The sequence below is a fragment of the Spermophilus citellus genome (genome assembly GCF_964194105.1).
Source record: "Spermophilus citellus genome assembly, chromosome: 17".
Taxonomy (NCBI): Eukaryota; Metazoa; Chordata; class Mammalia; order Rodentia; family Sciuridae; genus Spermophilus; species Spermophilus citellus.
The window spans coordinates 38,054,265-38,067,611 of record NC_138199.1 but is presented as its reverse complement, the minus strand read 5'-3'; the positions used below and the strand labels follow the sequence as shown (position 1 = coordinate 38,067,611).

The 13,347-nt window shown below is 46.6% G+C and overlaps 1 protein-coding gene across 2 annotated transcripts in view; it reads right to left on the bottom strand.

Moving 5' to 3' along the window:
* Positions 1 to 227: 227 nt before the first annotated feature.
* The window catches only part of HNF1B (HNF1 homeobox B), a gene marked incomplete at both ends in the record, with an annotated part of 51,011 nt that continues 37,891 nt past the window's right edge, over positions 228 to 13,347 (bottom strand). The window contains 2 exons of one of the 2 annotated variants that reach the window (XM_081272558.1): positions 228 to 340; positions 11,418 to 11,612. In XM_081272558.1, coding sequence (XP_081128684.1) covers positions 228 to 340; positions 11,418 to 11,612 — 308 coding nt within the window. The remainder of the gene's footprint in view (positions 341 to 11,417; positions 11,613 to 13,347) is intronic. The other variant, XM_081272559.1, reaches the window with a different exon arrangement.

Genomic DNA, 13,347 nt, shown 5'->3' with positions numbered 1-13,347 from the left:
GATGAAGGGTCACAACACGGGCTCTACCGTTTTCCCTCTGCCTCCTGCGCGGTTTAGTGTGGCCCACCTCTAGGATGGACAGGAGCACTCGACATCTTGGGAGAGGCATCATGACAATACTGCATAGAAGGGAAGCTGGGCTTCAGGCTGCGCCTCCCGAGAGCGGATTGTCTGAGGTGCCAGCAGGATGTCAGCTAAGCAGGGACCTCTCACAGGTGCTTGTCAGGTCACTGGGCTTTTCCATGACAGCTGCCCAAAGGGTGACGGTGTAGAAAACAGAGTCCTTGTTGCTGTGCACCAAGTAAGTGATAGGTGGGCATCACCAGGCTTGCAGTGGACACTGCAGAGAGAGAGGAGAGAGAGCTCAGCTATGTGCATTAGCCAGGGACATTAGTTTGGCTTCTCCAAGGGAGCTGACACCTGGCTCAGCTGGAGAGAGCTGGGGGGTGGGGGATTGGGCATCTAGGGCTAGGCAGTTCTACAGTGTTGGTTCTGAAGCACACTTTCTTGGAGCTGGCTTTTCTGGCCACTTCAATGGAGAGAAGTGAATTGCTGGGGACCTTGTAATAGTCCTAACATGCTGACCCTAACCCTGAAATTGAGCTCCTCTTTTTGTGAGAGTGGTATTTACACAGCACTCAGTCCAGTGGCAAAGGCAATTGGGTGGGTTGCCTCTTATGGAAGTGTTTCTTCCTAAGATCTCTAAGCACAGGGGTGCCCTAGATCACTGCTTCTCAAACTTTAATGGCCCTACCAGTACAGAAAGCCCATTAGAACATAGACTCTGGTTCTATTCTGATTCTCAGACCGGGTGGGCCTAGGAATCTGCATTTCTAAGAATTTCCCAGGCTGTTCCCATGCGCTGATCTACATGGAGCAGCAAGGCCATAAGGCATGTGAGAAAATGACCCCTTACTCAAACTTTCCATCCAGGAAGGAACTTTAGAAATTGCAAAGTGCTTTCTCAAGATTTGTTACTATTAGGACAAGAAACTTGAAGGACTAGGGAAAGGATTCAAGGGATGAAGCCTCTGATGCTGTGCTTCTTGGGGGCTGGAAAAGGAGACCCCAGAATGGTTGGAGCAGCCCTCTGAGAGGAGTTACTCCGCCTGTGTGGGGCAGCTCCCCCTTCCAGAGCACTGGACCTCCTTTAATTAAACTGTTTGGCAACATCCTCCTCTCCTTTTCCTTTTCTATTTCTTCCTCCTCTTTCACTTTTTTTCGCATCCAGGGATCTGCCTTTTGGCTTAGTGGCTTATTCTCTCAAGACTCCCTGCCCACAGCGCACATGTGCATACACACACACACACGCACACACACACACACATCTACCACGACTACCAGAGGCCTATCATTCCATTATTATCTCATAAATCAGTGTTCCTAACCACAACCCCATATGGGGTTACCATTTTTGTCTACTTTACAGATTAGAAAAACAAGGCTTAAAGAGAGCTAATGATTATGAAAATTAGAGAGTGTGCAGAGACTCAAATGGGTTCGGGATGATCTCCCAATGTGAGATTTTTTTGTGTGTGTGCTGGGGATTGAACTCAGGGCCTTTGTATGCAAGGCAAGCACTTTACTAACTGAGCTATACCTCTAGTCCCAGTGTGAGATCTTTATGGGACTAGGAGTCTTTTACTTACTTATGCTGTGCTTTGGTCAAGTTACTCCCTCTCTGCCTCAATTTCTTCCCATATAAATGAAGGCTGTGGTGGGTTTGGATGGGTTGATATAGCTGAAGTCCTCTAAATGGTGCTTGGCACAATCCTGCACAGGGGGCTTCTCTCCATGCTGCTCTTGAGGGCTCTTAGAGTGGGCCTGAGCTGTGCATTCATGTAAGGAGACAGGTTTCTGTCCCTCCTACATTCTTGAGGGCGTGGTCAGGGTTCTCTTCATACCCTTTGCCTTTTCTTTCTCCCTCTGCCCACCCCCACTCTTGAGTTTCTTTACTTCCCACTATCAGCCTTTTTCCAATTTTCAGATTTCAGGTAGAGGAGAGGGAAAATGGCTTGTGACCCTGCAGGTTTCAATAGAAGAGCAAACAAGAAGGGCAGATAAGGAGACGCCAGTGAGATTCTATGACCTGTCATTAGGGATGGGCTTTCCAGATATCAAATGTTTGCTCACATAATAAAATGGTGGCAGAGCCCTAAATGTTGTCAAAGGAACTAGAGTTATTTGCCCCCTTCAGAGTCTAAACACAAACATCTGATAAGGGGTGCACTGTGGTCCCTTAGTACTAGAGGCCCAGCATACCCAGCCCCCCAGGAGCCTCCCCATAAGATCCCTAAGTGACCATCCACCTGGGATGGGGTAGCAGTGGCCCTCATCTTGAGAGGGTTCATTTCATGATGGTAACAGCTACACAGACTGTGGTCCTTCCTTGGGCTGGGAGCCACACTCAGGGCTTCATACACATCCTTGCAATTATTTCTTCCATCGTGGGCTGGGGGTATAGCCCAAGGGTAGAATACTAGTCCAGGATGATTGAGCCCTAGGCTTGATTCCCAACATTGCAAAGTAGCTCTCCCATCAACCCTCTGAAGTAGGTGGTTGCCATTCATTCACTAGACACATTGTTGGGTGCCTGCCATGGACTTGCACTTTTAGGGGTCAGGCGATGATGCAGCTGTGGACAAGGTCTGCCCACAACCTCATAGAGTTTCTGTTCTAATGGGAGTTTTGAATGACAAACAAGTAAATGCATATACACATCTTCCTATACAATCAACTTTAAGTGGAGATAAGTGCTTTGTTGGAAAATAAGCGTGGTGGGAGGTTAAGGTGAGTTGAGGGAAAAGGGAATAATTTAGGGGAGAGGGTTAGGAAAGGCCTCTTCAAGTTGATGACATTTGAGCTGAATGGAGGAGCAAGCACATAAAGATGCACATTAAAGAGTGGGATCACTTCAGCCTGGTACCCTTGAAGCTGAGGGAGAGAGAATGGGGATACCAGCAGTGGTCTGACCATGCAGAGCCTTGTAAGTCTTCATTTTAGTTTGTGTTGTAATGGAAAGCTATTGGGGAGCTTTGACAGGGGAGGGACATGCTTGATTTCTCTTTTTAAGAGACCACTCTGAGCTGGGTACGGTGGCACATGCCTGTAATCCCAGTGATTTGGGAGGTAGAGGCAGGAGGATCGTAAGTTCAAAGCCAGCCTCAGCAAAAGCAAGGCCTTAAGCAACTTAGTGAGACCCTATCTCTAAAAAGAACATAAAACAGGGCTGGGGAGGTGGCTCAGTGGTTGAGTGCCTCTGAGTTCAATCCCTGGTACCCTCCCCGCCCCCCAAAAAAGACAGAGATCACTCTGGCTACTGATGGGGCCTCTGAGGGGATTAGTTGGAGACAAGGAGTGCCTGAACTAGGACTAGAATGGTACCAATGGGAGTGGCGGGAAGTGGCCAGATTTAGGATGCATTCTGAAGGATTCCCAGCAACACTTGTTGATGGATCAGGTGTGTGGCATGGAGAAAAGTATCAACAGTATTCTCAGGTATCTTACATAAACAAATGGTACAATTTTTGGAAATGGAGAAGCCCAAGGAGGAAGAAATTTGGGTGGGGACCAATAGGGGTAAAATGGAGAGTTCCTATTTTAGGTCTATTCAGTTTGAGAGGCATATCAGATATATTTGGCATGTTCATGTGCCTGTCAAAGGTATTGCATTTGTCAAGGGGCCCTCTGTGGGCAGAACTGAGTTAAGGAACTGTCAGTGTATGCACTTGTTCCAAAGTTCTGGGATTGGAGGACAATCAGGTGTGGGCATAGACAAGAAGAGGCTGAAGAAAGAGCCCTGTTCTCTCCAACACATGAGTTGCTACTTAAGGAGATGAGAAGGAGCTGTAGGAGGAGAACCAGAAAGATGGCATCCTAAAATCCAGGGAAAAGGAGGGGAGTGATTAGCTGTGTCAAAGGTAATGAAAAGTAACTGCTGGACTTAGCAACATGGCGGTGTGAGCGAGCAGTACACAGGGGAACATGGGGTCAAAAGCCAGTCTGCAATGGGCTCTAGAGAGAATGGAGGGCGAGGAAGGAGAGAAGGCTAACACAGATAACCCACTTCTATCATTATTAACTTATAAGTGTTGCTCTATTAATTGAAAGTAAAAACTATAATTCCAATTTTACAGAAGTACAGCCCAAAGAGATTGTAAATACCTGTACCCAGATTCTCACGACAGCAAAGCTCGTGCTCCTAACCATTATATAAGACCATCTCCTTCTATCTTCCATGTGACAACAGGGACAAAAATGCCCTTTGTCATTTAAAAACCTCCTTCCCAAGCTCTGGAAATCCTCAGGGTCACCATGGGGGGAATCTGAGTGTGACCCAGCTTCCATGAACTGTCTGTTTCCTTTGGGCCAGGCACCAGGTGACATGCGTTATAAGTCCTCTTACAACCAGTCCTTTCAATGATCCCATGAGAGAGGTGTCATTCCCTTCATTTTATAGGTGAGGTTCAAGAGGCTAACCCATTTCCCTGAGGTCACACAAGTAGAAAGTGATAGAATTTGGAGCCTGGATCTGCTTAACTCTGGGGCTGGTGCCTAGCCCTCAGACCATTGTGCCCCGCCCCACCGCAGTGAAGAGAGTTGGGAGGGAGGGTACAGCCACAGAGGTTTTATGGTGAGGCTGCCCACCTCTTTCTTGTCAGCACCCCTGACTAGTGACTGCTCTGGGGGCCTCTCTTGCCCTCCCTATAAAGTAGGAAGCGAAGTAGTGGGTAGAGAAAGTTGTGGAAACAAGAGTCGGCTTACAGCCTGCCCACACTTGTCCTAACCAAGGTCAGTGCTTGCTTTGGTCTTATTTCCAGACCAGTGGGGCATTGTTATGCAAGAGCTCAGGCACAAACCCACTCGGAAAGCAACTTGCCAGCACCCACCACTTGAGGAGGAGGGGGAGACACATGCTCTGGGAAGGACAGATGGCAGTAGCTGCAGAAGGATTCTTGGCAGAAGAAAGTGCTAGCCTGGGGTTCCTGAAACGTGATCCCCAAGGCCTCTAGGGCATGCCTGTCTTCACAACAGGAAGTACTGGGGGTCAAACAGACAAAAGTTCACAGACTGGTTTTAGCCTTATACTTGCAAATTCTTGGGTCTTGAGTATGGGTGCTTAAAAATGGACATTGGAAAGTGAATGTTGTTAGTGGATTTGTAATGAGAAGTCCAACTCTGGAATTTATCATCTGTGTAAACTTGTCCAGAACCCTCCCCACCTCAGAACCTCAATTTTCTGCTCTGTAAATCAGGCATACAAATATTTACTTTGCAGGACGAGTAGGGGGTTAGCCAGACAAGGTAAGAAAAAAAAGTACCTGGAGGGATGCTTGGAAAGTGGAAGGTATTCAAAATATACTAATTCAGAATCCATCCACCCATCCACCCATCCATCCATCCATCCATCCATCCATCCATCCATCCATCCATCCATTCATCATCCATCATCCATCCATATTTACTGAATATTTACTTTAGCCCAGGCAGTTAGGTGAATACAAAGGGCTTGGGTGCTTTGAGTAGCCCTTGGACTACTTGCTGTTTTCCCAGGAGCTGGTGGAGAGGGGACCTGTGTGTCAGCAGAATGGGAAACAGGGATCAGGAGCCCAGATCCAGGATCTGGGTTGTTACTGTCAGAACTCCTCTGACCACATAGACCAAGCACTGAGTGCAATATTGAAGAAACAGCGAAAGGAAAGACACCAGTCTTCAGAAAGCATCACAGACAGACAGGAGAGGAATTGGGAAGGAGCTCCACTTTGAATATTTTGTGAGATGGGAGTAGGATTTCCTCCCATTTATACATGAGGAAATTGAGTCTTACACTGGGCAATTAACTGTCCAAGGTCACATAGCAGAGTGGGACGAAGCTGGGATTAATTTAGGTCTCTCAGCTTTTCCTACCACTGCACATGCCTCTAAAATAGCATTGCCCAGAGTGTGTCCCTGTGACCTGAGCACAGTGCACACTAATGACCCACTTCTACACTCAAGCGAAATGTTCCAAGAAGCCCTGCCTGAGGTGTTTAACTATGTTTAATCCAGAAGTTCTCCCAACACATTTTAACAAGAAAAACTCTCTCCCCTCACCTCATATGCCTCCTGACACCTAGCAATGGTTTTAAAATCCTTCTTGGAAAAAAATAGTTTAAAAAAAGAAAAATTGCTACCAGGACTCTTTGGCAACTCACTTGTGACGTTTTTGCACTAGGAACAGAGTTTGTAAAAACTGTCTTCACCTTGGATATTTTGTGCTGTCAGGAGGTAGCACTTGAACCTCATTTTATTTCATTCTGCTTTTCTATTCTTCCTTGTCCTTTGGTTTGAAAGAAGAAATTTATCTGACTGGAACTTAGCTTAATTTTTTACTTTGGTTCCTGACCACCACAGACAACAGAGTAAGTAACAATTACCATGGGAATTTTAAAGGGATATTGGGTTGGGTGTGATGGCACACACCTGTAATGCCAATGACTTGGGAGGCTGAGGCAGGAGGATTGCAATTCGAGGCCAGTCTCAGCAATTTAGCAAGCCCTCATTAAGCATCTTGGAGAAACCCTGTTTCAAAATAAAACATTAAAAGGGCTAGGGATATGGCTCAGTGGAAGAGCTGCACTGGATTCAACAGGGCAGGTTAAAAAAAAAAAAAAGAAAAAGATGAGTATTGGAAGGCAAAATGTTGTTTAAATGGAAGGAGTCCAGGATTTGGAGTCAAAGACCAAAGTCCAGAGGTCAAGCTCTAGAATTTACAATCTGTGTGTGACCTTGGGCAGGTCTATCTCTGAGCTTCAGTTTCTTTGTACTTAGATTGCAATAAAAAGAAAATGATGATATAGTGGTCATGAGAAATATAAACTATAAAGTTCTACATGAGGGTTTTTTTTCCTCCTTACTGAGTATAATAATCATCTTCATAATTAAAAAACTAGTCTCTTGCCAGACTCCTGAACTGTCTGAGGATGCAGAGACAAGTTCATAGTATATTAACAGGCGGCTCACGCAGTGTCAAGGTTGGCTGGCTACCGTGTCCAATAGAGGAGAGAAGCCACTTGGGCGCTGGTAGCAGCATGTTGGGGAGCATCTTAAAGCATTCTGATTAAGAGACCATTTCCTGGATTCATAGGACTCGTTTCAACAAGCAAGCATCAAAGTCAACTTGGGAAAGACAGGAATAATTAATCACAGTCCTGTCTAGGGCTGACCAAGCGGCAGATGGATTGATAAACCTTTCAAAGGGGAAGGTATTCCCAAGGAGGGCTGCTGCGCCTGGCTGCCCTCCTGATTGAGATTTGTGAGCACAGATAAATGTTTTCCCTGCTCACTACAAAGAGTGGGAAATCGCACAGGAGTCGAAGGGCAGGGCAACGGGGTGGGGTGGGGGTTGTCCTTTCATCTTCTATTGGGTGAGAGAAGAGTGGCAAAGCAGGTCCCACACCCCTCTCCCTCCACCCCCAATGCCAGAGCCCAGCTGCCCAGGCCATGTGTCTATTTCAGCACTTAAAATGTGCCAGGCACTTAATCTACGAGACCTCACTGAATCCTTGGAACAAGAGGATGTTACAATCATCTTCATTTTAAACATGAAGACTGAAGGCTCAGGGAGGTCAAGTTCACAGGAGTAGTTAATGGCAGAATGAGAAATAGAACCCATCTGCTCCACTTCACTCTAGGCCTAGAAGATGGGGGCACTGTAAAGAGCAAGGACTGCTGAGCCCATGAAAGAATCTCAGAAGCACAAGGTAGTGGATGAGGTATGCTCTGCAGGGCTCAGATGGAAAAAGACCATCAACTAGACAGAATCCTGCAGAGTCCCTCTGACATGAAGTTCAAGGTTGTCGCCTCCTTATCTAGTAATCAATAAAGGCCAAACAGTTCCCACACTGCTCAGACCCCAGGTACTAAAAGGCCTTATTGTGTTACTCTGGACTCATCATCTGTGTGCAGACATGGCGTCTTGTTTTTTAACCCACAGGGCCCTGCTGCAGTCCAGCTATCTGAGCTGCAGCCATGAGCCTTGCTGTTGGTTGCTTGTCTTTACTAGTTTGTCTCCTCTGTGGGGAAGTGGCAATTACTCATCAACTGGAGCAGTGACTAAGCCTCTGGATTCCCCACTTGTAGCACACCAGGAAGTAGATTCTAAGTTTCTCAATAAAACACCAACTGAATGCAGACCCCTGAAATGGCCACACTGTCTACTGGGGGAGTCTCCATGGGATGGCAGAATCGGGTCATTCCCTGGAGCTTCCAGTGTCTGTGTCTAACATGGATCCTGGCCTGGGGGGATGAGCTTCAGGATTCCTGACGCACCACACACCTTCCCCACTGACCACTTTTGCAAAGCAAGAAACTCAACAAAGGATCTGACCATCTCCGGAGTCCTGCATGGAAACACCTTTTCTATGACCCTCTGCCATTCCACTGCAGAGTGCTCAATCTCAAGGCCTAATGGCTCTGTGTGATTCAGGCTCCAGTGACCTGGCAAACTTCAGTCCTCATTTAGTGCTCTTGTTAGGGATGCTGGGGGAGCATAAGCCCCTTGGGCCTGTGACCTCAGAAATTCTTTTAGCAAGTAACTGAAGGAGCCTCGGAAGTGGCTGAATCCGCACCGCCCCATGCCCGCCCCATCCCGCAGGCATTACCTGTTTACTGGAAGACATGTTGGTGAGTGTACTGATGCTGCTGGTGTCTGTGACCACCATCGCAGATGGAAACCGGGAGGTGTGGGAATACTGGGGGGGCTCCTGCTTGTGTGCATACACTGCAGAGAGAGGGAAGACAAAATCAACGTGTAGATGTAGTTACATATGCAGCTACAGACCTCCACATTCTATGGTATAGCTCCTGTTTCCCTGGGCAGATAAAAGAGGGTTGTGGTTATGTTTGGAAAGAATGCAATGTGGCAAAGACCTGGCTCCTTCATTGAGTTATATAACCTCAGTCTCCTCACCTGTAAAATGGGGCTGATAGCTATTGTAGGTGAGGAGATATCACGAACAGCCTTGCACAGTGTCTTGTATACAGTAGTACTTTGGAACACTTCTGTTCCTCTGACTTTCGATAAAATAATAGGTACCTGGCTATCAGCTAGTGATCCTTAATTATTTGTGGCACAACTAAGATTTTAAGTCAAAAAATGTTCTAGCCAGGTACATTGGCAGGAGGATCACAAGTTTGAGTCCAGCCTCAGCAACTCAGTGAAACTCTGTCTCAAAATAAAATAATAAAAAGGCCTGGCAATGTAGCTCAGTTCTCAAAAAAGAAAAAAAATTCTAAGTAGCCAGCCAACATGAAGTACATGGCCAAGCACAGGTTTGTTCTTTCAGCCATGACTCAAAACATCAGGTCTTCTGCCAGAGTTGTAGACTGATTGACAACTGCAATTAGACACATGTACAATTAATTATATTATTCTGGGCTATTCTAGTTGGCACTGAAATGATGTCATAGCCTTATGACATCATAGACATAGAAAGGATAAACCAAAGGAGACCAGATTCAAATAAAACTTTCAGGAGCACGTGACTCAACGTTCTGTTTTACCAGTACTTGTCTACCACATCTGGAACATTATGATTCAGGTTAGTTATCAATAAAAATAATCTAGGGGGGAGGGAAGAATAGAAGTTCATTGGATTAGACAAGGGGGGATGAAGGGAAGGGAGGAGGATTAGAATAGGAAAGACAGTAGAATGAATCAGACATAACTTTCCTATGTTCATAGAGGACCAGTAAAACTATACCATGTACAACTGCAAGAATGGGATACTAGTTAGAATAAGTTATACTCCCCGTCGGTATAATATGTCAAAATACACTCTACTGTCATGAATATCTAAAAATAACAAATACAAGTTTTTTAAAAAAGAATAATCTAAATTCCAGGTCACATGATCAACTAATGAAAACATGCAGATGATTGGCTATAAGGGAGGGAGGGACAAGCCTGTTGTCAGAACCTACCAAGCCTACCAAGGAGTCCTCCAGTGGGAATGGGGGTGAAGGTCACATGCTGCCTCAATTTGCCCTTCTTATGCAGGGAGGTTGTTGGGTTCTCTCTTTGTGGCTAGCCAGGCCTGCTGGGCCTTAGCAACCCACAGGTCACTGATGACCACTCTGACTGTCCCAGGCTTGGCCATGAAAGGAGCCTGCCCAGACAAGGAAGGGGGTAGGAGCAAAGAAGGAGCATATCACCTAGCTCTGGGGGAGAGAAGTGAGCCACTTGTGGTCTGAGACTCTGCTACAGGATGTGGCAGATTTTTAGAAGTCACGAATATGTGATTGGAATGTGAGATGGTGCCCAGAAACCAGCTCTGCCGGCCCGAGTAGGGACTGAGCCCCTGAGGATAGAAGGCTGAACTTGGCTGTTCTCTTTCAGACCTACAGCTTTGTTCAGGAGTTTCCAGGGGAGAAACTCAAATCCCCTTTTCCATCCTTGCCCTCTGAGAGTCCCTTAGTAAGCAATCACTTGCAGTTCTAATACTCTTTATGCTTAGTAGACTCTTTATGCAATTCATCCCTATTTTTATTTAATTTTCATAACCACCCTATAAAGCATACTATTCCCATTTTATCCAGGGAGAAACAGAATGGGCATAGGTAAGTAATCTGCCAGTTGCTGCATAGCTGTTAAGAGTCAGAGCCAGGATTCAAATCCAGGTCTGTCTGATTTAGGATGAGTCTACACTGGACACTTTCCTGGTGTTTCTGAAGCAGGGACACCATCCATTCTTTCGTGACTCCTCCCAAACTCAAGACCTGGCCAGAGGCCTAGAGGCCTGAAGGTCTGTCTCAGGATGGAAGACAGAGATAGGCAAACTTAGGGGAGGTATAGAAACTGGATGTGGGGTCTCCTCTGTGTGAAGGGTATAAACTCTGACACTCATTTGGGTTAGTGTGCAGGTATTAGTTTCCACCTATGTTTGTGTTTTTTTTTTTTTATTAGAAATATCTAGGGCCTATAAATTGAGGGTGTAGGGACTCCAGAAGATTCTTTTATTTCAGAGAGACAAACAAGATACACATTATATGCCTCCTCGAATTATTTGGTAATGGCTTCTTGGAATCTTGGATTGAAGAGCCTAAGTTGAGCCCTCTTGGGAAAGTGCCACAGCTAATCAGTGGTACCTTTCCCACAGGTACTGGAATGGGAGATTGTGCTGTGTTCCACATCCCATCTCCAACTCCCCTTTACATGGAGGCCTAAGCCGTTCTTCACACACCTGCCCCTGGGAATCTTGTGGATAGGTAAGAGGTGAAAAAGGAAGAGCAAGGCATGACAAAGAGTTCTGCTTGATAAATCATTTTGATTGATTATGGGTAAGGAAAAGTGACCAAGCCAATAACCTTCCAAGAAAGTCACGACCCAAAGAGGAAAGTGATGGGGTGCCTCCTCCCCCATCACTCTGTGTCCTTACTGTGTGAGTTCTGCAGCTGAGTCACAGCAGCCATGAAAGGTTGCTGGGCCATGTGGCTGCCGGGGCTCTGCTGCATGAGGGGCTGCTGGTGAGGGCTGTGCAGCTGCTGGGAGAACTGGACGGGCTGCAGGGCTGCCAGGCTGCTGGCCACACTGTTGATGACTGGGACGCTCTGTGCTTGGGAGGTGTTGAGGCCTGTGGGGGCAAGAGAGAAAGGTCAGAGATGGCTTCAGGGATGAGAAGAGGTGACCACATGACAACCATCATTGACGGAACTCCTGCTCAATGTATGCAGGATGAGCCTGTTAGGTACGAGACTGCATGGGAGGCAACTTTGTGGACAAGGAAACTGAGTCTTGGAGAGATGATTTTCCTTGTTCAAATTCCACAGTGGGTTGTGGAATGAAGACAAGCATGAAACCAATCTGACTGGAGCTGGAGAAACTCCCCAAATCCTGTGAAACTCCCCAACTCAGCTCCCTTGAAGTTATCAGAAACCCGGGAAAGCTGACTCTACTTGCCTTCTCCACCCACACTGGACAGTAAAAAAAAAAAATGCTTGTCTTGGTGCCCTTGGCAGAGTTATAGGTGTTCATTCTAGGTCATGGATTATTACCCAGGTTTATCTTTCCAGTAGAGGGCAGTGGTGTGTAGGGACCCACATTTTGATTCAAAACAAAATAAAGGTCTGAAGACCCTATATAGCAGGCTATGCAAAGACCCCGAGGGAAGTCAAGTGACAACTCTATTGACTATAGCAGAGCCGGAGGAAAGCACTGGAACACAGTGGGTCTATGAAACAGGTATATCCTAACTGTCTGCACAGGGCTTGTGGTATCAAGAGTTCCAGGTTTGGGAAGGAGGAAGTAGTAAGTCAAAGGTCATCCCTCACAGTGACAGTGGGTCTTGCCATCTTTCTGTTCTGGGGGCATGAGGGCCTCTGTGGCTTGGGACTGTGTCTATATCCTGAGACCTCTTTAGGACCTGGAGCAGGACTGGGTCCCCTGGTATGCACTCTGTAGCTACTCCCTGGGCAGGACTCTGGGGAAGACAGCTGAGGCAGGGCTAGAGTGGGGACAAGAGAAGACACACAAACCTCTTTCTTGGATTAAAGTTCCTTTGTTCATGCTTTCAGTGAAGTAAGGGGAAGAATGGGATTGAAGAAAGAAATCCAGAAAAAAAGGTCTAGATTCAGAAAGGACACCTAGAGAGCCTTTCCTGAATCAGAGATGGTTTCATAAGTAGCCTTGTGGGAAGTCCTCAGTGGAGATAGCACAAAGTCCTCAACAATTGCTTACTCAGAGCTTTAGCTGATATTGTTATCAGAAACCTAAAAGCTAAGACCCCTGAACAGAAAGGAAGGGGGAGTAATCTTCCTCTTGACTCTCCTGGGTGGAGGTGGGGGTGGGACCTCTGATCATCATCAGAATAGCACCATCTCCAATTGACTGGGGAGGGGTGGGTTTCTCCCCAAGCCAGCCTATCACCTGAAACTCTGATATCTTTTTTCACTATGCCAACCCCTACTTGTGGTCTCAGTCTCCTAGGAAGCCCCACAGATTGGCTATTTTTCCAGGAGTCCATGGCCACTGCTCTTGTGGGAGGAAATCTATGGCCAGAAAAAGCAAATTCATCTGTTGACTATGGTTGATATTTGAGGGCATAGTTCTAAAACTTTCCTGAGCTTCAGAGCCTTTTGGGGGCTCTGTTTTAAGAAATATACCTTCCAGGAGTTGGAGAAGTAGGTCAATGGTACAGCACTTGCTTAGCATGTGTGAGGTGCCCCCCACCCCCCCACCCCCCACCCCCCGCTGCCAGAACTGCAAAAGGAAAAAAATGGGGAAAAAAAAAGAAATATACATTCCTGAGCCCTGCCCAAGCTTAATGACTCAGAACCTTCAGAGGTGGGGCCTAGGAATCTTATTTTCCA